At 44.7% G+C, this 24338-nt stretch overlaps 1 protein-coding gene and 1 long non-coding RNA gene across 3 annotated transcripts; both read left to right on the top strand.

The window, feature by feature from the left end:
• Positions 1-4: 4 nt before the first annotated feature.
• LOC115331860 (zinc finger protein 354B) lies at positions 5-11823 on the top strand. Of its 2 annotated transcripts, XM_040214708.3 has the most exons (3): positions 19-495; positions 7622-7807; positions 11326-11823. In XM_040214708.3, the coding sequence occupies exons 1-3, from the start codon at positions 213-215 to the stop codon at positions 11403-11405; spliced, it is 549 nt and encodes a 182-aa protein (XP_040070642.1). In that variant the 5' UTR covers positions 19-212; the 3' UTR covers positions 11406-11823. The 2 variants fall into 2 exon arrangements, with proteins under 2 accessions (XP_029849986.2, XP_040070642.1); XM_029994126.4 differs by lacking the exon at positions 11326-11823 and having other exon boundaries at positions 5-495; positions 7622-10331.
• Positions 11824-20237: 8414 nt separating this feature from the next.
• On the top strand, positions 20238-24267 carry LOC120843372. Its single transcript, XR_005716157.2, has 4 exons — positions 20238-20288; positions 23189-23339; positions 23435-23534; positions 24059-24267. It is a non-coding gene; the product is annotated as an uncharacterized LOC120843372 (long non-coding RNA).
• The last annotated feature ends 71 nt before the right edge of the window (positions 24268-24338 follow it).

The raw sequence follows: 24338 nt of genomic DNA, 5'->3' as shown, positions 1-24338 counted from the left end.
TTTCAATTGCCAGCTCTGCACGCGACAGCAATGACGTCACTTTCCTTAGAGGGTAAACATATTTCGGCCAGTTTCGTCGCCTCGGCTGTGTGTTCGTGTTAATTCCAGCAATTCTAGTACCCAGACGGCCTCGTTAGCACCGTTAGTTCTTAGGTTCTTGGTCGAGAAACAACGATCAGGGGTTGCCCTAAGGGCACTTCTTACCGGGGAAGATGAAGATGTGCTGCGTCGACGGATGCAGTGGGTCCATGTATTACGGTCTGTCGTTGTTCAAGTTTCCAAAAAGAATTGAACTTAGACAAAAGTGGATAGAGCAGATCAACAGGGCCAACTGGTTGCCGACGGATTTTCACGTAGTGTGCTCGAGGCATTTTGAAGACCGCGACATTGAGAAGAAGCAGAGGCCTCGACTGAGAAAGGGGGCCTACCCAACATTGTACCTCGATGGGACGCCGATTCGTGCGAGGAAAAAAAAACCGCCGTGCAATCGTGCTGGTAAGTTGCTTTCGTCTACCTCGTCTAACGATTTTGACTGCGGCGCCTCAAATTTCTCTGTTCTTGCGCATCCTTCGTTACTTCCCACATGTATTGAAAGCGCAGTGAGAGCGGCATCCACAGTAGTACCAGATGGGGACAATTTCCGACAGCCTCTACGTATAGATCAGATGGGGACAATTTCTGACAGCCTATATGTATAGCCTGTCAGAAACATGCCTATACATATATTCCTGCTGTGTCCCTTCCAGGTGAATTATAAACTGAGTCCTGTTCATGGGCGGACGCAGGTATTTCTTGAGGGGAGGGGGGAGGGGACGGAATAAGCACGTTCGTTCATTTGCTATGAAGCTGTGCAAAAAAGAAGCTCTCTTCTACATGTTCCCCAAAACACGCCGGATTCCGTCTGATCGTCGTGAAGTGACTATCGTCGACACTGTATATTGGATATGCTGTGTTATTTTAGACTTTTTTTAAATCCTGTTCGAACGCGGCACCGTGGGGCACATACAATATATTTTTTTGTTCGATTGATGAGACTCGTTGAATTTTATGTTGTGGGCGGGAAATATCCATGCAGTATGGATATCCTGTGTTGTCAAATATTTTGACCTTTGTAGATTGACTCAGTTGAGTGTACGGTGCCGTAAAACAATGAACATAAAATGAAACAAACATCAAACATTCCAGTTGCATTTGTTCTGTCGCGCACGGACTCACCGAAACAGCTTTCATTTCTTTGTTTTTGTTCCAAAAATAGAGCACTGCTTTCTTAAATACCTCTATATATTATGCTCGCCACAGAACACAAGATAAAAAAGAAAACGTGGCAATTCAGTCGCCACCAGCGTCCGGAATTGCGCCAACGCAGGCTGCCACAGCCCACTGACGAGAAACTCCACAGATCAGCGCAGTCGGGCAACACTGACGTACATTCTCAAAATCAGGGACACGCGCTGTAAATCGCTTCGTTCGAGACTGCTGCTGGAAAGGTCCTATACCCTTTGTAACGGGCGGCAGCTTGCGCCACCTAGACTAACATATCGTCATTCCTTTTTTTTTTTTCTGCTTGTGCATTGATGCTTGTGTCGTCTCCTTGGCTTGGCCTAGGCTGTGCCTACTGGACCAAAGCTCGATACACAAGTCTATGGCACACTAAACTTTCTGGTGGCCCACAAGCCTGCGTTTACACTGGGAAGGTTCATGCCAAGACCGAAGGATTGTCTACCAAAGGAAAAAGCACAGGATGTGGCTTATACCATTCCATGCGCAGAGTGCCCCTCAACCTACATTGGCGAGACCAAGAACTTTCCCCAAATCCGCCAACACAAGAATGACGTCTGGAAGTTTGACTGTGAGCGCAGTGCCATCGCCGAACATTGTGATACCCTAGACAATTGCATTGACTTCGCGAATGCGCATGTGGTTGACACAGAGACAAACATCCGAAGAAGACTTTTCTTGGAATCGTGGCAAATCCAGCATGCGCCAGGAAACCTAAGCAGGTCCCTGGGCGCATTGCCCTCTGTGTACGCTCATGGCCTCTATGACCTGATGAGAAAGCTGAAGAGATGACCATCTCCATAACAAAAAAAAAGTATATCTTTTTTAATTAATTTTTTCAAATTTTTTTTTTTTTTTTAAGACGAAGAGGTTAGGATTTGCTGTTGTTCCGCATGCTATCAGTCACCCTTGAAGGAGAAACCGAGTTGGTTTTGAAGCGTCGGGTTTCCTTTCGAGATTTGGTTAGAGTGGTATTTTTCAGACTTCAATTCTCATTCAACCAGGCAGATTTCTGCTAAATATTGTCACGGGTGGTGACCAAAAAAAACAGGAAATAAAAAGGAAGAAATAAATGTTTAATGTGGCGAACTTGTGCCAAAAATAAAAGGGTACAAAAGATAATTACAGAGCGTCGCGGGCGTCGAAGTCGGCGAGACAGCAGAGTCGAGCGCTGGGGCGAAACTGACTCCTGCTTGCCAGGCGGAGCCGCTTTTGTACACGCGTTGGCTTCTGGAGCATTCGATGTAGAAGGTTCGACGCGTAGAACATTCCAACCTCGAATCAGCTAGACGGTTCTCGAATTCACTAGAACATCACATTACAGTGTAAACAAAAATGCGTAGCCACGGCCAGGAATCGAACCCTGGCCATTCGCGTGGGAGGCAAGCGCGATAACCGTTAGGCTACGGCCGCGCTGCCTACTTGGCGCGCGGCATTATGTTTACTTTCTAAACTTTTGTTTGTTCAGCATTTGTACGCTCGAATAAAGCCTTCTCATTTTGCATGTTTTTTGTCCTTTCGCTGTGAAACACTCGATTGCCCCCTCCAGACAGCGCCGTACTGTGGGCATTTCTCACAAGTCGAAACATCACAGCTGTTGCCAGTCTCTCTAATTTCGCAATACCGATGCACGTAAAAAAAGTAAAAAAGAGAATCGTAGCGTGAACCATACATAGAGGTGCAACTTAGAGTCGGGAAAACATTGTGCAACTTTTCACTGTGCAACTTTTCTCTTAGATTTGATCCCGCCCCCCTCCCCTCCGCTTCCTTATCATGAAACGGAGATTATTTGTTTTAATGTGCTTAACTCATTAATCAGTTGACTCATGATATGCCAATTCAATAAGCTAAATGCAGGGATGGGCAAAATACATGCAAATATGTATTAAAATACAAATACAAAATATTTGTCAAAAATGTATTTAATTACAAATCTAACTACATTTCCAAAAAAGCATTTAAGTACAAGATACAAATACAACCAAATGTATTTGGTCTCCTCCAAATACTTTTCCAAATACATTCCTCAAAATTTGCGTCAGCGACTTCAGGGCACCTGCAACGGGTTTCTGGGTATCCCATTTTAATTTTGCATCGCACACTCGGGAGTTAGTGTGCGAGGCTCTAGTAACTTAACAGAAATATAATCACAAAAAAAAAATGTAATCAGCTTGGACGTAATAGGTGAAAAAAGTACAGAGCTTCAAGCAGCTTTTTTTGTCGATTACATTTTGGTATAGATCAACAAAGAACCGAGAAGACCAAGACGCGCAGCACTAGCTAAAGAGTTTTTTTTATTTTTCAACTCGCCCCAGTTACGAAAATCTGGACGACCCGCGCATTTAGAATTTTCCAGCCAAAAATATGGATGGAAATCAGGCTGGAAAGCATCACAAGTTGTCACAGGCACTTATTTAGCCACTCTGTCTGGGAACGTCGATTTCGTCACTATTCTTGCCCTGGACTAGCACCGACTAAACACTTGTGCTTGATTGAGAGACACTGCATTCGGTGCAGAACGTAGTTTTCTTCCTGCTCTAGACAGTGACAATAATCTTGAGGGATGTATTTTCGCCAACAAAATTGTATTTAATTACAATTGTATTTGAAATACCCTCGTTTTAGTATTTAAATACACACGTTAAATACATTACCCAATTTGTAATTAAATACAAATGCAAAATACACAAAGTATTTAAAATACGTGTTTCAAATACTTGTATTTGAAATACTGCCCACCCCTGGCTAAATGCAACTGGATTGAGATGCTGTGGATGTTCATGCAATAATGTCTACATTTTCTTTTCTTAAAGGGCAACTCCATTTCATTTTTGGTTTTGAAAAAAACAATGGAGTCCTCTTCAGTATCGCCTAGGAAGACAAAACGTCAAATATTACGACGCAGTTCTGTCTAAATGTTTCTTAAACGGACCGGCAAACTCCGCAACTCTCCAAGTTGCCGAAATCGGCTGACTCAAGCGGGCGAATTGGGGCGCAACCAACAGCGCAGTCAAGGCTATGGCATGGGCGGAGCCAGCATTGAGCTAAACGTCATCATCATGGCCACCTTTTGCTTGTTTTTACTTCTTCGGGCGAGCGTAGCACATGACGTCAGCAACGTTGCCTCTCGGCGCTCAGCGGGGTCTATGTGATTCGCTTGCGCAGCGCGCTTCTTGGGAGCAGTCCGGCTGCCCGCCGTGGTCCCGCCGTTACCGCCGTCTTCCGCGTCACAACCACCGTCGTCGTCTCACCGTTTGTGATTATTGTCTCTCGGAGTTTCATCCACACTACAGACACCACGTGTGCAGACTTATGCTGCAGTTGTGCAGACGTCGTCGAATGTCATAGACACCAAAACGTGGCGAAGAGTGCGGTGCAGACAACATTCACGCCTGCGACATGCCCGCCCCAATCCCGCCCGTCGTTGGGCCAAGGATCACGTGACATTTCGTACCACGTGATGGCCATGTTCTTGGCGGCCCGAGGCCAATGTTGCCGGACGGAGGCGAAGTTTCGGTTTCGATTTCCGCACGTGTTTAAAATTAGATTTAAAAATATATATCCCATTTTTCGTAAAGCAAACGACGTAGTGTCTTTTACTAGGGCTTTTTAATTCGAAATCACTCATTATCCCGAAATCTTCGGAATTGAGCGGAGTTGTCCTTCAATGCAATTTCACTTATACTAGTTAAAAATGCTCAAACATACTGGAAAAAACGTCTCAATCAGTGATGTGATTGTTATCGATAAAACATGGGCATCCCCATTGCCAGGCGTTTCATCCTTCTAAAGCTACCTCATAAACGGTGGTTTCCATTCTTTAAAATGCTCTTTTGCCAAAACTTTTGTGCTAGGAGGTCTCCGTCCTGATTGAAAGTAATCCCAGCGATGTGATTGCTGTGCCACTTTCGCCAAAACACTTGCCCTGCTAAACTCTACTATATTTCTACAAAATGGGAGGACTTTGTGCCAACATTGTGCCAAAACTTATTTTTGCTTTATTAATGTCGAAAATATAATAAATTGGGCCTCGCTACACGCCTTGATTACTACAGTGGGCTTGTGCGAATTGCCAAAACTTTCGATTATCACCGAGAAAACGGATATTCGATGTGATCTCTTTATCAAACATTGCATGTACTCGGAAGTTTTGCAATAATTTTCATGCTCGTCTGTTCTAGGTGGATATCTACCATCGTTGAGTGCACTTATCACCGTGCAGTGGTGTGCTGCGGTGAAGCAACAATTTCGTAATAGGTTTCGAAGTTTTGCATAACTTGCTTCGCCGCAGCGCACCCACATGCTAGGGGAAAACACTCCTCCAGGGCAAGACGTCACTCAAGGTTTTTAAATACATCTGCGACCAGGACACACCTTTCCAAGAAACACTCGGCCCCAGGGACGAGTGCTTCTGAATTGAATAATCAGCTACTGATGTTCATGATGATAACTGAATTTTATATGACAGCGTCTTCGTCGCTGTCATGTATAGGATCAATGATTTCACCACTTAAGAGACTGCATTTCTTCCAGGACGCCATTTTCATGTAAAAAAAAACAACCTCAAACTCCTTTTGTTTTTACTCCTAAATGCGCCCAAGAATATAGAAAACGAAATACCATCTGGTGTCAGAAGTATTAACCAAAACACATGTCTAATAGTGTCACCATCTGTGGGCATATTTTGAAAACAAACATTTTGTTGGAGATTGGCAAATCACCAGCTTTGTGCACTTTGGTCTTTGTTGCGGCGGCCGGCGGATTGCTGGCTTTGGGAAGGACTGGGTTAAAATAGCAGCCCATTTCCTTGCAAAGTGAACGGGCTTGTCAGCCATCAGTTACTAACTCTAAAACACAAATCAAATCCGGCACTTTTTTTTATGTTTATTTTGTTCACAGGCATGGCTGATAGAAAGCCCAAAGCTGAGAGCTAAGAGTGTGGGTGGCAAAACAGGTTTCAAACCTTTATCTCTATAAAACAAACCAAACAAAAAAATTCTAATTCATTCGAAGTAGGTGCAAAATGGAATCCAAATAATAAGAGCTGCTTTTCATGAAAGAGTTGTGGATGGTTTGAATTCAAACCCTTGCTATCATGAAGAACCGAAACTTTCTTTTCCCCGGACTTCCACGCTCTTGACGGAGTTTTGGTAACCCAGAGATGAAATGCACCTCTAAGTTGCCTAGTGACGAGTTGTCCACTAGGTAAACATTAGGGACAACTTTGAACTGCTTTAGCATAACGAAACCTTAAATAATAAACACTGAAGCTTTTAAATTGAACGTAGCTGCTTTCTTGGACGTGAAGTAAAAATAAAGTAATGCATTACCTCTGATTTAAAAATTTGAGTTTCTTGCCAGTAATGCAAGACGTTTATTTTATTTATTCATTTATAGAGCGCAGCTTTTAGGCGCCATTTTCTGGCTTGAGTGCGTCGCTGCCGATGTCGGCGTAACCGCGCGTCCATTATATGGGACGTTTCCCATAATGACATTTTATGTGACGTCACGAGGCAGGAGAAGGAGGAAGGAATTTTTGCCGCTAAATTTAGCGGAAAAAATTCTCTGCAAGATGTAGCGGAAAAAGCTTCTCGTTAGATTTAGCGGAAAAATTTTCTCGCTAAATTTAGTGGCAAAAATTCCCTGCTAGACTTAGCGCAAAATATTTCCCGCTATATTTAGCGAAAAGATTTCCCCGCTAAATTCAGTGGCAAAAATTCCCCGCTAAATTTAGCAGGGAATTTTTTCTGCTAAATTTAGCCGGGAAATTTTTCCGCTAAATCGTGCGGGAAAATTTTTCCACTAAATTTAGGGGGAAAAAAATTTTCTGCTAAATTTGACGGGAAAATTTCTTCGTTTAATTTAGTGTGAAATACTCCCACTAAATTTGGAGGAAAAATTTCCCCACTAAAATTAGTGGGGAATTTTTCTGCTGAATTTAGCGGGGAAATTTTTCTGCTAAATGGGAGGGGAGGGAGGAGGGGTGAGAAGGGTATACTCTTCCCTACTCCTCTTGAAGAGCTGCGCTCTAATTCGCCATTACAGAGAGTTGTAAACATCTTTCATTGTTTTTTGTAATGAGGGACAGTATTTAGATACTTTTGAATACATATCTGATCTATACTTACAAGTCAACATCATGCTTTTAAGAACTACTAGAACTAAACATGAATTCGGTAAGCCTAATAATAGTACTTCACAAAAAGTTTAAAGATGTTCCCAAAGTTGCTGCAGATGATTTGTGCCTGAGTGAGAAATATGTGTGCTGGATTAGTTTTTATGGTCACGTGAAGGGCAATTTCTTCTGTTTTGTAATGGACGCTACAAATTTTATGTTTTGTAGGTGATGGAGGTCCAGTGGGAACCACTCAAGGAATCCTCTTCAAATGCTGCTTCTGCACCTACATCACGAGAGATCAGCTTGGAATCATCAACCACCTGGTTCAGAGCACTGGACAAGAACTCGCATGCCAGCAGTGTCCGGAGTCCTTTTCTAATGTACAGGACTTGGGACGTCGCATGCCAATCTGTGAGGAGCAACCTTCTTTTGGCAGCTACTTGTGCCCAGAAGAAATCCACGGAAGCAGTGACCTGCTTGCTCATGTGCAGGCTTACAGTGTTGAAAAGCCTTCGGAATGCGAGCTCTGTCCCCCGTCGTTTCCTGCACTTTTCCAGTCGCGCAGCCTTATTCGAGCGCAGGCCGATGAAAAGCCTTACAAATGCCAGCAATGCTTTGAAGCCTTTGCTTTGAGCAGGAATCTGGTGACGCACATTCAGAGGCATGCAGCTATTATGTCCTTCAAGTGCCCCATCTGTGCAAAGGCTTTCTCTCAAGAGAAGTGCCTTGCATCTCATATGCGAGTACACACAGCGATAGAGGGGCCTCACAGGTGCAAACAGTGTCCCAAAACCTACCTTCGGATGTCAAGTCTGAAGCGACACATTGAAACTCACGAGGTTGAAAACAATTGCCAGCAGTGCTCCTGGGGCTTAACTGGGTGCCTTTACAAACACAGTAAATGGCACACAAGTGAGAGGAGCCTTAAGTATGTCAGCATAGCCCCCAAGCCTTTGCTTTGAGTGGTGAAAGGGTCAAGTACACACAGTTAGGACCAAGTTCACCAGGTGGCCGAAGGCTTTTTTTTAGAGATTTATATAAAAGGTGAGAGACCTTGCAACCGCAAGCAGTGTCCCAAAACCTTTACAAGGATTACAGATCTGAATTGTTGCGTTCAAATATGCACCGGTGAAAATTCTTGCAAATGCCAGCGACACACCCCAATCTTTGCTTTGAGCAGTGCTCTGATGGTGCATTTCTATGCACAAATTCAGGACTTACACACACTTGCAATGTCCCAAGGTCTTTGCTCTGCTCGTAAATCTGTCCAGGTGCATTGTAACACACAGAAAAAGGTCTTGAAATGCCAGTCAATTTTATTACTCCACCGGAAATCGGATTACGCAGATAACGCATGAAAACATTTTCTATGTAGTGCCTGAGCAGTCATGTCCATACAGGTGCATTAATTTGCATCTAATTAGTCGAGTTAATATGATTTGTATGAAAATCAGAGGCAAGAAATATACTTAATGCAAAGATGCATGCAAGCTGGTTAAGAATGGACTTTTTTTTTTACCCCTGGAAGCAGAAGGACAGGCCAACATGAATCACGAGATTCGTGCTGTCATGTCCTCTTTCCCCATCTCCAGGGTTAAAAAATGTCAATAAACTAAATTTCAGCTGTAAGGTTGGGTCAACCAGATGTGAAGAGACCAAGGCTCGAACGTTCCATTACGATGGCACCCTTTCTAGACACAAAGGCCGGGGTGGACTTCATAGGGCCCTGCCATATGTTGAACTACTATATTTAACCTTGCATGGCATACCCAAAAGACAGGTATGTGAGATTCTGGTAATAAAATAATATAGGATTAAAAAAATTTGAGTTCTTAAAAGAAAACTAAATTCAACCAATTCGGGGTTCATTTTCTCATTATTGCTTGCAACCACATCGTTTCCATATCATTGAGCATCTGTGTTTACCACTGAGTAGTGCATTAAAAAAGATTTGCTTGATCTGTTGCAGAACTGCATTCCAAGTTACTAAATACTTGCTCAACTACAGATTAGCCCCAGTGGCAATCCACCTTTTTGCAAACATGTGCTGCCGCCTAGACACGCGAATGGGTTCGAGACTATGTGGATAGAAAACAGCGCGCGTGCAAGGCCTCCCACCCATTCGGCACTCGAAACATCGGCTACGTCCTGCTTGTCCATTTACTCTCGGACCAATATGTCTGCAAAAGGTCCATTGTTAGATGCCTGAAAATGAACTGGACACTTGTACACGGTGTTCATATTTCGGAAAGACCTTGGGGTACAGATTCATCTGGCGTCGCTCTAGGCTGGAGGAGGAGGAGGAGGAGGGGTGAGAAGGAAACTGGGGAAAGCCCCCAGAAAGTTTGTTGTAAAAAAAAAAAAAAAGAGGGGACTTGTAATTGGGTAGGTCCCCCGCGGATTTTTTGTGGGTACTTTGTTAGGTGCTAGGAATGATCTGTGAGCGAACCAAGGAACTGAGGACGTTCAACGACGCGATGCGCGCACTTTGGGCGACTACATACGCCAGAACGTCGCGCCAGGGACCACTGTTTTTACCGATGAGTGTCGGGGCCGTGTGTGCATGGACAGTCTGCGAGATGGCAACGACCTGACAATGAACCGCTCACAGCACTTTATCGACCCCGTAACGAAAGCCAATACACAGCTCATCGAGCAATCATGGGAAAACTCGAAGCTGTACCTGCTCTGAAAGTCGAGGGGCTGCTTTGGGACTGGGTCAGTTCTGGGTAAAAATTTGTTTTTCAAACTTATTTAAAACTGGCTGTTTCTATTCCGCTTACAAATTGCCACGGTGTGCTCAGCCGAGGGTATTCAAATATTAATCCCATTAATTATTTGTTGCAATAAGCGACCAGCGTTTAGTCAAACATCCAGAAACAGTTTCTAAATCTGCTAGAACGCCCTAAACACGTGAAAAGAAGATATCGCATTCCAAATCGTCTGCTTCCCCACAACAGAGTACCCACAAAAAATCGGCGAGGAACCTCCACAACCGCAAGTCGCCTCATTTTTTTTTTCACATTTTTTTTCCAGTTTTCTTTTCACCTCCTCCTCTCTCTCTCTCGAATCCTCCTCTCCTTCCTTTTTTCCTCCTCCTTTTTCTTTCCTCCTCCTCCTCGAGCGTAGTGCGACGCCAGATGAATCTGTACGCTAATTTCAACTCTATAAAGTATTATCTCATACTTCTGGAACTAATAAAGTCTGCTGGTAATAATGTCTTCAAGCTCCATTATTGTTATTTCACAATAAAACTTTAAGGTGCCCGCAGCCATTTTTTTACAGCATAATTATTTAAACCTTCTTTTCTGCATTCTGTGTTCCGCAGAAAGCCGGAGTGCCGCACACCAGTGTTGAATAAAGTATATCTACAAAGTACTTGAAGTAAAGTACAAAGTAAGTGAGAGATCAATGCTGCTTGTTGGGCGAGTTGGTGCTGAAACTTTGAGAACATGGTAGCGCTTTTTGACACAAATGAGAGGAGAGAACAGGACAACACAGTGTGCTAACTTGAACTGTTTTCCATATAGAAAAACATGGGCATATATACTCTGCCATTGCGTCACCCAATACCCTGCCCTGCCGCTGTTTGGATGAAGAAGTGGGTTTCTTTGTTTGCCAGATCAAAGTCACGCTGACGCACTGATCCCCGTAACTTTTTATCAGGTCTGCCTCTGATTTCCCGTACCGTTTTATCCTTGTGTCTCCTGATGATAGTGCATGACTTGAACTCAGGTTTGCATCCACAGTCGTGACAGTGCATCAACAAATGGCCGTCCCATTTCCCAGTCACTTTTTGGTTGTGTTCGTGTAATGTAGCGTTGACACATCTTCCCGTTTGTCCCGCATATTTTCTGCTTCATGTCCGCGGGATCTGATAGACTACTGTGCATGCTACAGCCTGGCTGCGATGCTTCTCTCACGTACAGTTTGGGACACCCAGTCTGAAGAAACACTGCCTCCAGGCCGACAGAGCTACCAGCTCACAGGGACGCGACAATGCGACTAAGTACCCCAGGAAATGCGTCAGCCGGCGAATGTCAGGATTGAGTCAAGACGCATCACCGGCTGTCTCCAGGAACCGACTCCCACACCTTGTGGAGTGGCTCCTAATATAGCCTCTCATTGTCACGGAAGTTGAAATCATCCGGGAATCAAACAACCCGCCTTCCTAAAAAGGATGGCGAGGGATACACAGACTGCTGGACAGTACATGGCAGCCCCGTTGCTTGCTGTACATTGTTCTGCAAGCCTTGTGTCACACGTCCTCTATGATGGTAATGTTGCTTATCATTCATAGTCAACCACTCTGACAGCACTGCAAAACCTTCTCAAACAGCCTTTTTAAAGGCCAACCATATCCGTTTTCGAGATGCCCACTCATGGAAGCTGGCGCCCATGTCTCGGAAACTTTATAGTTGAAACCATTAAAGAAAAGTGTCCAAATTACCTGGAATATGCCAAGATCTACATAACATGACTTTTACTGTGCACCACCTTTGCAGAACAATCTGCATAGTGGTGGAACCACAGGAATTATAACATCCTTTATGTGGGGATGCTACAAACTTTTTAGAAGCCTTTAAGTTAAGACAGAAAACACAGAAGTTAGAGAGGTACAAACGTTTTACCATTTATTACGTTGAAAGCGCAATGTTTCAGCTCAATGTCATTGAAATTTAAAATGTGCCTACAATTTAAACATAGCAACACAATTCGCTCATAATCACGCATCAAGCTATTTTATACCGTATAGAGCTGCATGTCGGCTGCCCCAGGACAAGTTTGTGTGCACTCTGCAGTCTTTCTAGCCTCCAAGAAATGCCTGGCACTTCCATCATTACATGCACCCAAACGCCAAGGCAAGGTAAACGAACCAGAAAGTAACTGCATGGAAATGTCTTTATTCCATGCTGGTCTTGGGGAATGGAGGGGAGGGGGGGAGCACAATGACGTCGCGGCAAGACTTATAGTAGAACCTGCATGCCTGTTGGTTTGCGGGTGCAAGCGTCAAGTCTACCAAAATGGAGTTCCGGTTCATTTGTTGTGCGACAAACATTTCTCGCACTGCTAACTTTTAGTCAAGGCAACAAATTCTTGGCCACACTGTGTACACCAATGATGCTCGATAAAGATGGATCTCCATTGTGATAACTCCCATCCACCAATCGGCAGACGCATTCTCTAGCAGTCAGGCTCTGCCGAGAGCCCCAGGCCCGTACCTGCAAAATACACATAAAAAGAAACAAAGAGAAGCAAGCATTAGACACACAATACGGAACTGAGCAGTCGACGAAGTGCACTGTTCTCTCACTCAGTTACTCGCAAGAGTAACCCAAGCTGACTAAACCCATGCTGCTGCCAAGAAACGGCTGCAACTGTAGTGCCTAGACATTGTCAGGGAACATGAGCGCATGCATTTTAAAGCAAACCTCAGGCCCGATACAGCTGTGGTCGAGTAAGATCCCTGTCGCGCTGCAGCACACGAATCTCCGAATAGCAGAGTGCCTCGGCGAGATAAAGAATGAACACAAGGAAAAAGAAAACTGATCTGAAACTGTCAAGCCGACACTCACAGGGACGCTCGCAATCTCTTTACACGCGTGGAAAACAAACATTATACCTGACTTACCTGCAAGCACGCTCAGACCCACAACCAAGACATGCGGTTAGAAAAGCAAGCATGCCATGTACGTGGCTCAAGACAGCTGTGAGCGAGGAACGCCCTCAACGCTTTCAGCAACGAGCCAAACCAAGGAGCACAGTGCCTCGGCCAGCTGGTGTTATGCAGTGAAAAGAGAACACCAGACAGCTAGTGTAGCGAGTATACCTGCGGTGTTCACGCGCAAGCAGTTTTTAAACCCACGTGATAGTACCTGGTAGTACAGACCGCTAAAGGCAAAGACAACGCTTGTTCTTGTCTCGCACGCGGTCGCGAGAGCAGTGGGAAGCAAAGTACCTTCATCTAGTCAGCCAGGCATTTAGACGTATAAACCTTGTGAATTTGCCGTCTCGCGAAAGTACAGTGCCTTATTTCACTGAGATGGTGCACGCTTCACGTTAATATTTATGCGGTGGTACATATGATGAAAAATATACTAAACATACAAAATAAAAGCTAGCATAACTTACCTCCCTGCTGGAAATGGCAGGCCTGTTCCAATTGAAATGCATAGCCAAAGCCTATGAGCATGAATGTGCAATTGGCGCCGATGAGAAAATCCGATGTTTTGCACATTGGTGCAACTGGAAATGCTGCAGAGAAGCCGCAGCACGGGGGAAGGCCAAAGAATCGGTTGAGGGAAAGTCAACTTTAGGGGGCAAGCGCCATGATGCCAATTGTGTCAATGTGCACGACACTCAGTTTGCTCATTACCGCTCATTGCAGCCAGTGGCGCTATGTGGCAGAGCCATTGTACGGGGGATAGCAAAGAGCCATGCACTGCAGAGAAGTGAACTCGGTGCAGTATGGCAGTGACAATGCTCAATCGCCAAATTAGCACACCCTTGCAAAAATTTTCTATGGGACCGATAGAGATTCTTATGCGATCAATAGGATTTCATCGTACCGATGGGCATTTCTACTGGGCCGATAACAAGTTATATCGTATTAATACAGGCTTCTCTTGTACCATTAGGAACTTCTGTGGGACAAGCAGGAACTTCTATGGGATAAGTAGAAACTTCTATGGGAACAACACGAATGTTTTCTGGTCCGGAATACAAGTGCCTATTGGTCCTTCAATAGGATCAATAACAAGTTGTACTGGTTAAACTGAAAGCTTCATTGGTGAAATGGAATGCATTTCGGATCGAGAACTTTTAATGGTCGACTGGGAATACAGAACATAAAATCTACTAAGTGGGCATCTATCAGGTTAAACAGTATGCTTAGTGGAGAAATTAGAGTTGTTATATACTAAAGTTTTATGTTTTGAGCACAGGAAAATAATTTTTGCCGCAAATATACCCGATGGCAGGCACGCAGCCAGGATTTTGATTCGCCCATGACAAAATACTGTATGAGGGGGAGGGGGGAAAGGAGGCCCCACCAAATGAAAGGTTTGGGAGGAGGGGGGGGGGGCCCATGGTTCCCCCCCCCCCCCCCCCCTGTGCAGATATGTGCGTGCCCGATGGGTTCCCCTCTGTCAAATAAACATCTTTTTTTAGCTATATAACTTGGGTTGGGCCATGTAGACACTAATTAAATAAAACATTAAATAAATTAAATAAAACACTAATAAAGTGAATATGAACTGTTTTTTGTCACGTGTTTTAGAATTTCCTGATTACGTACTGTCCTCCTTCGTATTATAAAACATGCGGCTGCCAGTAAAACATAAAGAAAAGACTATGGGGAACGGGAACATTGTGTGTGCACATAGTATGCACAAGATTCATGAATAATTATATATAGGCAAACCACGAAATTCAGGTATCATCGGAACTCTGCAGTTTTAGCGGTGTATTCTGTCTCAGTAACAGTAATGTCTCAGTAACAGTAATAGCGTAAACGATTGCACCAACTGGATTATGTATTCACATTAGACTTTGCTCCGTTTTATTCAGTTTTACCTGGTTTCGGAGTGGAACGTTCTCGTTTTTGTATAAATTTCGTTCCAGAACCGAGCAAATCAGAGTAAAACCGGGTCAAAAACAGAATAACACTGACTCAAAAATCCTATTATCATCTTTCACGATTGGTCCAAAGCTCTCAGACTTCCGACGTCGGGACTTTAAAACTTTGGCGGAGTTGGCGAAAAAAGGCGATACTTCAGGCTTCCATTTTGCCATGTGAACGTATCCTGTTTGAGCCCTAGCAGAGGCTACGCGCTCGTTCTGGGGCGGCAGATTACGTGCACATTCTATCGTGGGCATGCTTTTTATTAACAGAAAAGAAAAGCCGGTAGTGCCGAATAACATCCAATAATTATTAACACCATAGAAGTCATTAAAAAAAAAGCACATAAAATGCGCGCACACACACACACACACACACGAAATAAGGATGACCTTCCCGAAATTATGATTGCACCTTGTTTCATGCACAGTAAGTGTCAGGCAGCGCTTTCCACTTTGTAGCTGAGCAAGGAAGTTCCTTTTTGAAAGGCATTTTACGCGCTTGTTGGCAGTTTGGGCCTTTAGTTTGGCTTCTGGCTTCCCAATGTTGTAGTTTTCCTTGATGCCGGGAAGAGTGTACACTCCAGCAATGAAGTTTTCGAGATTCAAAAGCCCTTCATTTTGCGTCCAATTAAAATGAAGGCCAGCCGAAACAGGGTACGTCAGACTCGTTACATTCGTCTTTGGCAGTAGCCTTTTCGGAAACTTGGACAGGAAATTGGTCTTCAAATCTCCCGTCACTTTCACAATTTTATCACTTGTGTCTTCACTAACTGGCCCAGTACTGTGACCGCTTCTGGTTTCATTGGTACTACTTAGTTCACGGGGCGTTTTTGTCTCACCGTGTTCCGAGACAACCGAGCTTACAGTACTGCTGTCGGAGACGTCGGTTCTGGTCCCTGGCCTGTTGTAGCATTTTTCAGGACACAACTTCGTCTCAGGACTGTTGTCCTTGGCAAGCTGGGTATACTTAGTGGCTCCAAGTATATTTTTTTGTTTGGGTTCATGGTCGCACAGCGCGACACCCTACGTGTCTCAAATCCAAATTTTAAAATTCGCACCGACGTCGTCCCGCAGCAAATGCAATTTTCTAATTAAAATGATAAATAAAAATTACTCCGCTATAAGTTTAATATATATTCAGTATTTACATTTGACAATTAAGTAATACCATAATTTTTAGAAACGCTTATTATTTTCTTAAGTGCATCAGTCACACTTGCGGGCTTGCGGGTTACACCACGTGACAATATAGAGTGAGCTGGAGTCAATAGAGTGAACAGTGGGGTGACCCGCATGCATAGCCCGCATGACATATAAAACCAAAATAAGTTTTCAAAGTGCAATTTATGCAAATGTTTTGCTAAATTAAGGTCAATAAGTAAATTTTTTAAGTATTCGTTTACTTCAGCAAACAAAAACAAGAGTTAAAATACGAAGTATTATAGTCACGTGATACATCCCCTGCGTCAGGAAGTGGTCCGACGTGATAAACCGAACGGTCCGGCCGGAGGACAAGGCAGTGTTGCCAACTGTAGGGTAATTACCCTACTTGTAGGGTATTTTAGGCATTTATGGTATATTGTAGGGCTGTAGGGCCGTCCGGCCATTTCCCCGCCAAAAGTAGGGTATTTTCAGACGTTGCTTCTTCAACGGCAAACATAACGAAAAAAAAAAAAAAAATAGCCGCGCAAGTTTTGCGTAGCTTTACAACCCGTGTGCTGCCACACCACAACATCATGCAAAACGAAAGAATCCAAGTTGCAAGACGTGCTAACTGAGAGCACCACACACCAAGTTGGAGTATGAATGCTCCCTAAGTTGGAGACTATTGGAGAGCTAGAGCAAGTGGGAGAGGTGGGAGGAGGTGGAGTTGCGCCTAGGAAGTTTGGAGCCAGAAGAGGTATCTTCCCAGTGGAAATGGTCCCGCCAATTTTTTTCTGATGACTGGTCCATCCGGCGGTCCTTGTTACACCTGCGAAACACGTGGCACCGCAGGCGGAACCATCCCGAGCCCACCCAGGACGGGTCCATATCGCTTGAGCGAGTGATGTTTTAGCGAACAGCGACATTTGAGCGAATCGACGTTGTAGCGAATAACGGGGGCCGCGCTGCGCTTAGGCCGTTTCGCGGCGACAGTCTGCGGCGGCTCATTACAAAATTGTAAACCCATTTGGCCACCCGAAAACGCTGCTTCGCAGCGTCCGACTATTGGCTAAAGTGTCATTCGGTGAAGCGTGGGCGTTCACTAAAGCGTCATTTGATCAAGTCAGTGCATCCCGGAGACTGGAGGCGTTCACTTGAGCAAACGACATTTTAGCGAACGAAGCCGAAACAATGACGTTTCATCGAATGACATTTTAGCGAATACGGAGGAGAAACCGGTTTCCTATCCTCCCCTGGTGTGAAAGCCTGGTTTGTCGAAATAGTACCTTAGTTTGACGAATCCCTAGGCGGTACAACCAAAGAAGCTAATATACTGTTCGGATTAGCTTCCTTTTGTAATGAGCCGCCTTGTCTGACGCCGCGAGTGCTGGTTTCGCGTGGCCCAGTTTTTAATTTCACGACAAATCGACTAAACATGTTGGTTGGGGATGTCTGTGCGCTCGCTACATCACTGTTGTGCTGATGCTATACAGCGCACATGCAAGATGCAAGCATGGTGTTCTAGAATAACGCAGGTATGCGCGTGCATGCGTGCCCTGTCGCTTTGTACTGTATTAATATTACCCTGTATCATTATAATCCATGCAACAGTATTATTTGAACAAAGATTTGCCTCGTAGGGTAAAACGTAGGGTAATACGAAACATTCGTAGGGTAATGTAGGGCTTTCTGGACGCTGCGCTGCCGTGGGGTATTTTCGAAAAATAGGTTGGCAACACTGGGACAAGGATGACAAGGAAGCGTGGAAGAAGAACCGAAGCTGCCGAAGCAACGTTCGCGGGAAGTCTAACCGCTTGAAGCACGTTGCAGAGTCGAGACCAGTTGAGCGGCCGGAATTTTACGAACGATTATGCAAGCGTACGTCTTGAGGACGACCATGAGCCACATATCATCTCAAATTTCTGCCCGTCAAGCCTTGTGACGAAACGGAATCGGACTTCAAGGCGCGGATCCTAAAGTTGTTTGGTAAGTTCTAGTCTCCACACGCGTTGTGCCCAGTCTAGTGACCATCTCCTTTAAGTTAAAAATTGCAGCTTTAAGCACAATATCTGGGAGTAAATCTCGGCGCGGGTTGTTTCAGGATCGCAGAGTGACGCGGAAACCCAGTGACAGTAAGGGCTCATTCACACTGGAAGCGGATCCGCGTTCGCAAAGCGGTTGCGAACGCGGTTGTATAAGGATCCAGTACAATTGCACGCGCACACGATGACATCAAATGCGCGTGCAATTGCACTGGATCTTTATACAACCGCTTTCGCAACCGCTTCGCGAACGCGGATCCGCTTCCAGTGTGAATGGGAGTAAGGGCTCATTCACACTGGAAGCGGATCCGCGTTCGCAAAGCGGTTGCGAACGCGGTTGTATAAGGATTCAGTACAATTGCACGCGCACACGATGACATCAAATGCGCGTGCAATTGCACTGGATCTTTATACAACCGCTTTCGCAACCGCTTCGCGAACGCGGATCCGCTTCCAGTGTGAATGGGGGGCTAAGCGGGTGCTAGTACCTCCGACGAGATGAGTGACTGCCCGGGAGGGCTGGAGGAAGCTTGTATGAGACAGGTAATTGTAATTTCATTTTCGCGCTTGCGAAGCAATTCATAAGACGTATTTTAAATTTGAGATTTTCTTTAGTTATGCCGCCACAAGTACAAGGAATTTCATTGATAGGGGTGCCGTGTGTTTGTTTTCATATGCCCAGAAACTAGGTAAAGGTTATGTGTTTTAACCATTTCGTCGTTTACCCTGAGACAACGTTGCTTCGTCGTATTGTATTAATTCTGGTTCACTGCACAGTTAAAAGGTTTGTCTTCGTTTGCTTCCAGAGAAATATAGCTTGCGATGAACTAAATCAAAGTTATGACTGCTGGTGTCATGTACATATTCAGAACTTTTTTTTATTAAAATAATTGTAATCAAGTGTTTTTATGGGTTTTAGCACTGTGATTAAGATACGTCAATGTGTTTTCTAAGAAAGACTACTAATTTGCAGTTTGTATCTTCTCCTAAAATATTTTGTAGATCTGAGCATGTATTCATACCTGAATATGTGCCAGGCATTCCCCAGTATGTGTATAAATTTTTACTAGGCCTGTAAGCTTCCTTACTTCCTCATTGCCGCTATGTTAGCGCTTCCCAGCTATTATTCGAGAGAGATAAGTGTTTCTCATGATCAATTAGGTTGAGATTGTTTAGCGTTAATGTTTTTGAGTCCCCCATTTTTAATTCCTGACAGAGCACTTCAATGTCCGTTTATTTTTGGTTTGCCGCTATTTATCACCACAAGCAAAAACATCACGCCACTGGGATTAACCCGAAGCTCACCTCATGTTACCCCTGAAGGGGTAACAGATCTGGCCGGGGCCCTGGGGTTTGCTGGCGACGATGGAGGGACGGAGGAGAAGAGGATTGCAGTCACAAAGAGGAGATTAGAAGATTGGTGGAAATTATCTAGGGAAAATTGAATGATACAGAACTAACTAGCACAGCTGGGGACAGGCGGGACAGAGGAAAATTGGGACTCCCTCCCGCGTGGCTCCGGCCCAAAGTCTCAACCCTGTCTCCCAGTGGGTCCGGTGCGGGGGTAACGCCGACAAGGTCTGACCAGAGGAAAATTGGCGACTCCCTCGCCGGGGGGAAGAGGCGGGGGGTGATGTTTTTAGTTTTTTTGCCCGATCCCCCAAAGGTCATCCTGGTGATATCCCACACTACCTGGTGATAGTTAGGGGGTAGAAAATTGGCTTAGAAGGGCGCGGGAAATCAAATCAAATGTTTGTCTTTCTTAGACTTAGGCTAGGTGGCGCAAGCTACCACCCGCTACAAAGGGTATAGCCAGTAACATCCATCCATCCATCCATCCATCTTAAGGTGGGCCTACGTTCATGGGTACTTGTCTAGTGGTTCTGGAGTTGATGTTGCAGAGATAACCGAGACGCCGATTTCTACGATGGCCTCTGTCAGCATCATGGTCAATTACAGCTGGCCCGAGCCCGAACCAGGCCAATCAACGTGCTGGCCCGAACCAGGCCAATCAATGTGCTGGCCCGAGCCCGGCCCGGGCCCACAGTCAAAAGTCCGAGCCCATCCCAGGCCTGGGCTTTCGGGTAAGCCCAAGCCCGTGCCCAGTGGTATAATCTTTAATCCAATCGCCATATTGAGATAAAGACGTCAAAATTTCTCAGTTTAAATGTCGGAAGTGCCTCAATAAGAGCAGGTATAAATATTAGTAGCAAATTTAATGATAAAAAACCTGCGTTGACTTTACTCAACAAGATTAACAGTTTAATCAAGCGTTTCGTCTCCCATGCGGGGAACATCATCAGTGAAACCTTCAAGCAGGAATGAGCGAAAAAACTTCAACAATCTTATTTAATGGTGAATTCGGGTGGTCGCCTCTCTCCTCTGACCTCGATTCAGCAGAGCGCCCCCTCCTCGCCGCCAGAGCTACTCGGGATCCTTTTCAGCCGATCACAACTGCTGGGTTCAGAGCGCTCTGACATTCTCAGACCAGTCACGGAATTAAATTTCGGGACATTGGGAATGCATTAAAAACAACACCATCTTACAGCGTACGGTGGACGATTCAGCAAAATTTACGCTCGCAACGTGATGAAATAACGGTTTTGACGTGAATTGTTTTACTCATCGGCATCTAAAAAAAACAAAACAAAAAAACAACAGTATGCGAATTGATTTTTGCAGAACGGAACGAAAGCCAGCGCTTGGAAACAGTTGTCAACTCATCGCGTTTTCAACAGTGAACGCGCTGCAATAGCGGTCATGCGTACGACTGAGCAGGCGAATATAAAATGGTTAACAAACCGCACTTTTCTCACGGCGAAATATCGTGCAAGCATCGCAATGTGACACAAATCACAGTGCATTATATTCGGCTTTCCCTTTATTTTACAACACAAACCTTTGAACGCACTTTTACCAAACCTCAAAAATTTCTTGAAGCGACTACAAAATCCGGTAAAACAGCGGCGAGCTCTGCGAGCTGTTTCGTCGTCGGTTAGGCTTAGCGGATTCACCGCCGTGAGATGAACGATCTTGTGAAGGCACTGGGAACAGCTCGCACGTCGGCTTTTCCTGTTACGGTCGCAAACGAATGTCGTCCCGTCCGTTGTAATCCTCGCACCGTCGTATGCACACACTCTTTGTAGAACCACACATCAATCACCGTCATGCCGGACCCCGCACAGCACCACAGACCACTGCCGGCCATCGTCAACAAAACCACGTGATCCCCGTCCAGCTACCACGTGACGCCTGCGCCGCTCCGCACTCCGACGGCTACAGACGGAGTGCCAGAGAGCGCTCTGAGAGGGAGAGGCGTCCTCCGAATGAACCACCCGATCTGGCCACAGCACTCTCTTTCAACCACCCGATTAAGCGCGCTCGCGCTCGAGAGCGCGCAGAAAGAACCACGCGAATTCGCCATAAGCAAGTCCGCATAAACATCGGGGGAGGGGGCCGCGGTTGGAGTTGCAAGCTGATGAGTCACTTCAGATGAACCATGATTCCACCAACCTTCGTGGACCCCACCTTTGTTCACACGCCAGAGTGGACGCATTCTCAAAGTCGAAACTGTGACCCGTATTCGAACAATGGTCTACGAGTTCCGTCTTCGCTGTGTTTGTTTAGGCGAGTGCAGCGCTTTCAGCCTGTCTCCCCAATATAGGATGTGTCACAGTCTAGACAGTTCACTTTATACACAACACCGCACTGGGACTCTGGGGGGGTGTAATCTTTAGGTTTAGAAATGAAGTCACATAGTTTATGGTGGGGTTTGAAAGCTGTGCGGTTATTCAAAGGGGCAAGGGCCCTGCGAATGGACTCAAAAGCACCTCTCAAATAGGGTATTGTTGCTTGCCCTGTCCTAAGTTGTCCATTATCCTGACTTCTTTGTCCCATCTGTTTGTGCGTGTTATCAATAAAACGTTTCGGATAATTCCGCTTCATCAGCAGGTCAACAATAACAGCATCCTCAGAAGCGTGCAAGCCGCCTCGGTGGCTCCGAGGCGAGAGCGCTGGCCTACGGATCCCCATGCGGCGGAGGCTTATTGCGGAGCAGGCTCCGTGTAACCGAGCTTTCGGTTGCACGTCAAAAGATCCCCAGGTAGTCTAAATTAATCCTCAGTCCTCCGCTGGGGCGTGCCAGATGCCCATCGTTGGTTTAGCACGTAAATCCCCCAAATTTGACTTTTTTCTCAGAAGCGCGCAATTGAGGATTAGAAGAAATGCGTTCGGGCCGGTGTAGTAGGTTTTTTACGACAGCCCTTTTATGTTCGACAGAATGATGCGAGTTAAAGCTTAAGAGGTTGCCTGTATCATAGCTTTGCGGTACACTGTTGTATATAAGCGACCGGTACTATTTCGGAACACATTAACATACAGAAAAGGCTTTGCACCGTTCTGTTCAACTTCATGTGTGAATTGGATTGATGATTCAATGCTGTTTAAAGCTAAATGAAAGTCACAAAAGGGACATGGCAAAGGCCACGCATGCGACAAGAGCGAAGACGGAACTCGTAGACCATTGTTGGAATACGGGACACAGTTTCGACTTTGAGAATGCGTCCACTCTGGCGCGTGAACAAAGGTGGGGTCCAAGCAGGTTCGTAGAATCATGGTTCATCCGAAATGACTCATCAGCTTGTAACTCCAGCTGCGGCCCCCTCCTCATTGTGTATGCGGACTTGCTTAAATAGGACTGTTGAAGTTTCTTTCGCTCATTCCTGCTTCAAGGTTTCACCGACGATGTTTCCCACATGGGAGACGAAACGTTTGATTAAATTGTTAATCTTGTTGAGTAAAGTCGGTGCAGTTTTTTTTATCATTATGATTCCCGGCTTTTGGAATATTTTTGCAGCACATTTAATGAAGAAATGGATGCCGATAAACACCTGCCAAGGTTGACTAAAAATAAACAGAAACATCCAATCAATAGTTATGATTGCACTAAGCGGTTGCTATGTGGATGTTTTTTTATGTTCGACAGCTCAGCAAACTCTGCGGATCTGGTTATGCTTCCTGTACGAGACAGATCACGAGGCGGTTGCTGACTGACCAGTTGGGGCGAAAATTTTTGTGGGAAGGACGCAAGAGAAAGTTGACATTCAGGAACCTTCACCTTGCTGAGTGCATCATAAGTAAGTAATCTCTGGAACAGTAGTGCAGATCGCTTCACATGGAACCAGATTTATGGAATTGTTGGTGTCATACTTCTGTTGCTTTCTTTTATCAGATGCAGTGCCTGCTGCCATAAATGTGAAGACTTCAAGATAGAAACCATGGTCACGGATTAACTTCGCCACGCACCTGCCTGACATCAGTCATCTCAAATGGTAAGCTGGTCTTATTAAGCTGATGTTAGCACAAAAATCAAACTTTTCTAGAACAGTAAGTATGGTGTGCAATTTCTTCAAAGCATAATTTCTATAAGAGTATTTGAATGCTTTAAATATTAAAGCCAGTGACACCTTTTTTGGTTTAATTTGAGAGCAAATACTACAGGTGTTAACAGTATTGAATAATTTTAAATAAAAAAATTTTTGTTTGGAGTGTTTCTCTAAGAGGAAAAATTTCATTATGTAATAGTACCTTATTATGGATTAAAAAGAATGCATAGACAACGAATTTTAAGAACACTGATATTTGATGTAAACTAACAAACAAAAGTTGGCAATACAGTACACACATCCAGCATGAATGTGCTTTAAAAACAAGGCATAAAATACTTGTGATTTATTTACATCAGTTCCAATTCTTGCATATTTGAGTCACTTCACTGTTTTATTAGTTTTGTTTCAAAGAATGGTAAACCACTGCTCACATATCTTTAACCTAACATTTTTTCGTTGCTTTTCAGGAACATTCTGCACCACAGGAGAGAGAGATGTGAACTGCCTTAAGTGGGCCTTGAATGTGCTGAGCTTTTTATTATGTTTATCAGACATTTTTTTTAAGCAAAGTATCCTGCATTGTTCAGTAAGTATACTTTATTTTGAAAACCTCGTGCTGTCTATGCAGCATTGTTCAAAAATTATACTTATTTTAAAAGCATCAAGCACTGCTCGTCTGTCTAACAGTAACAATAAAGGGTTAATGGCGATTTGTTTGGCACTGCAACTTTTTCTACAGAACGGATG

The sequence above is a fragment of the Ixodes scapularis genome, unplaced genomic scaffold (assembly GCF_016920785.2).
Source record: "Ixodes scapularis isolate PalLabHiFi unplaced genomic scaffold, ASM1692078v2 PGA_scaffold5__190_contigs__length_132052651, whole genome shotgun sequence".
NCBI classification, from domain to species: domain Eukaryota; kingdom Metazoa; phylum Arthropoda; class Arachnida; order Ixodida; family Ixodidae; genus Ixodes; species Ixodes scapularis.
This window is presented reverse-complemented; position numbering and strand designations above follow the sequence as displayed.

Excerpts from the sequence above, each read along its gene's own strand:
- LOC115331860 (XM_029994126.4), top strand. The coding sequence starts at position 213 with ATGAAGATGTGCTGCGTCGACGGATGCAGTGGGTCCATGTATTACGGT. Across the intron at positions 496-7,621 it reads ACCGCCGTGCAATCGTGCTG|GTGATGGAGGTCCAGTGGGA; the intron begins GTAAGTTGCTTT and ends TATGTTTTGTAG.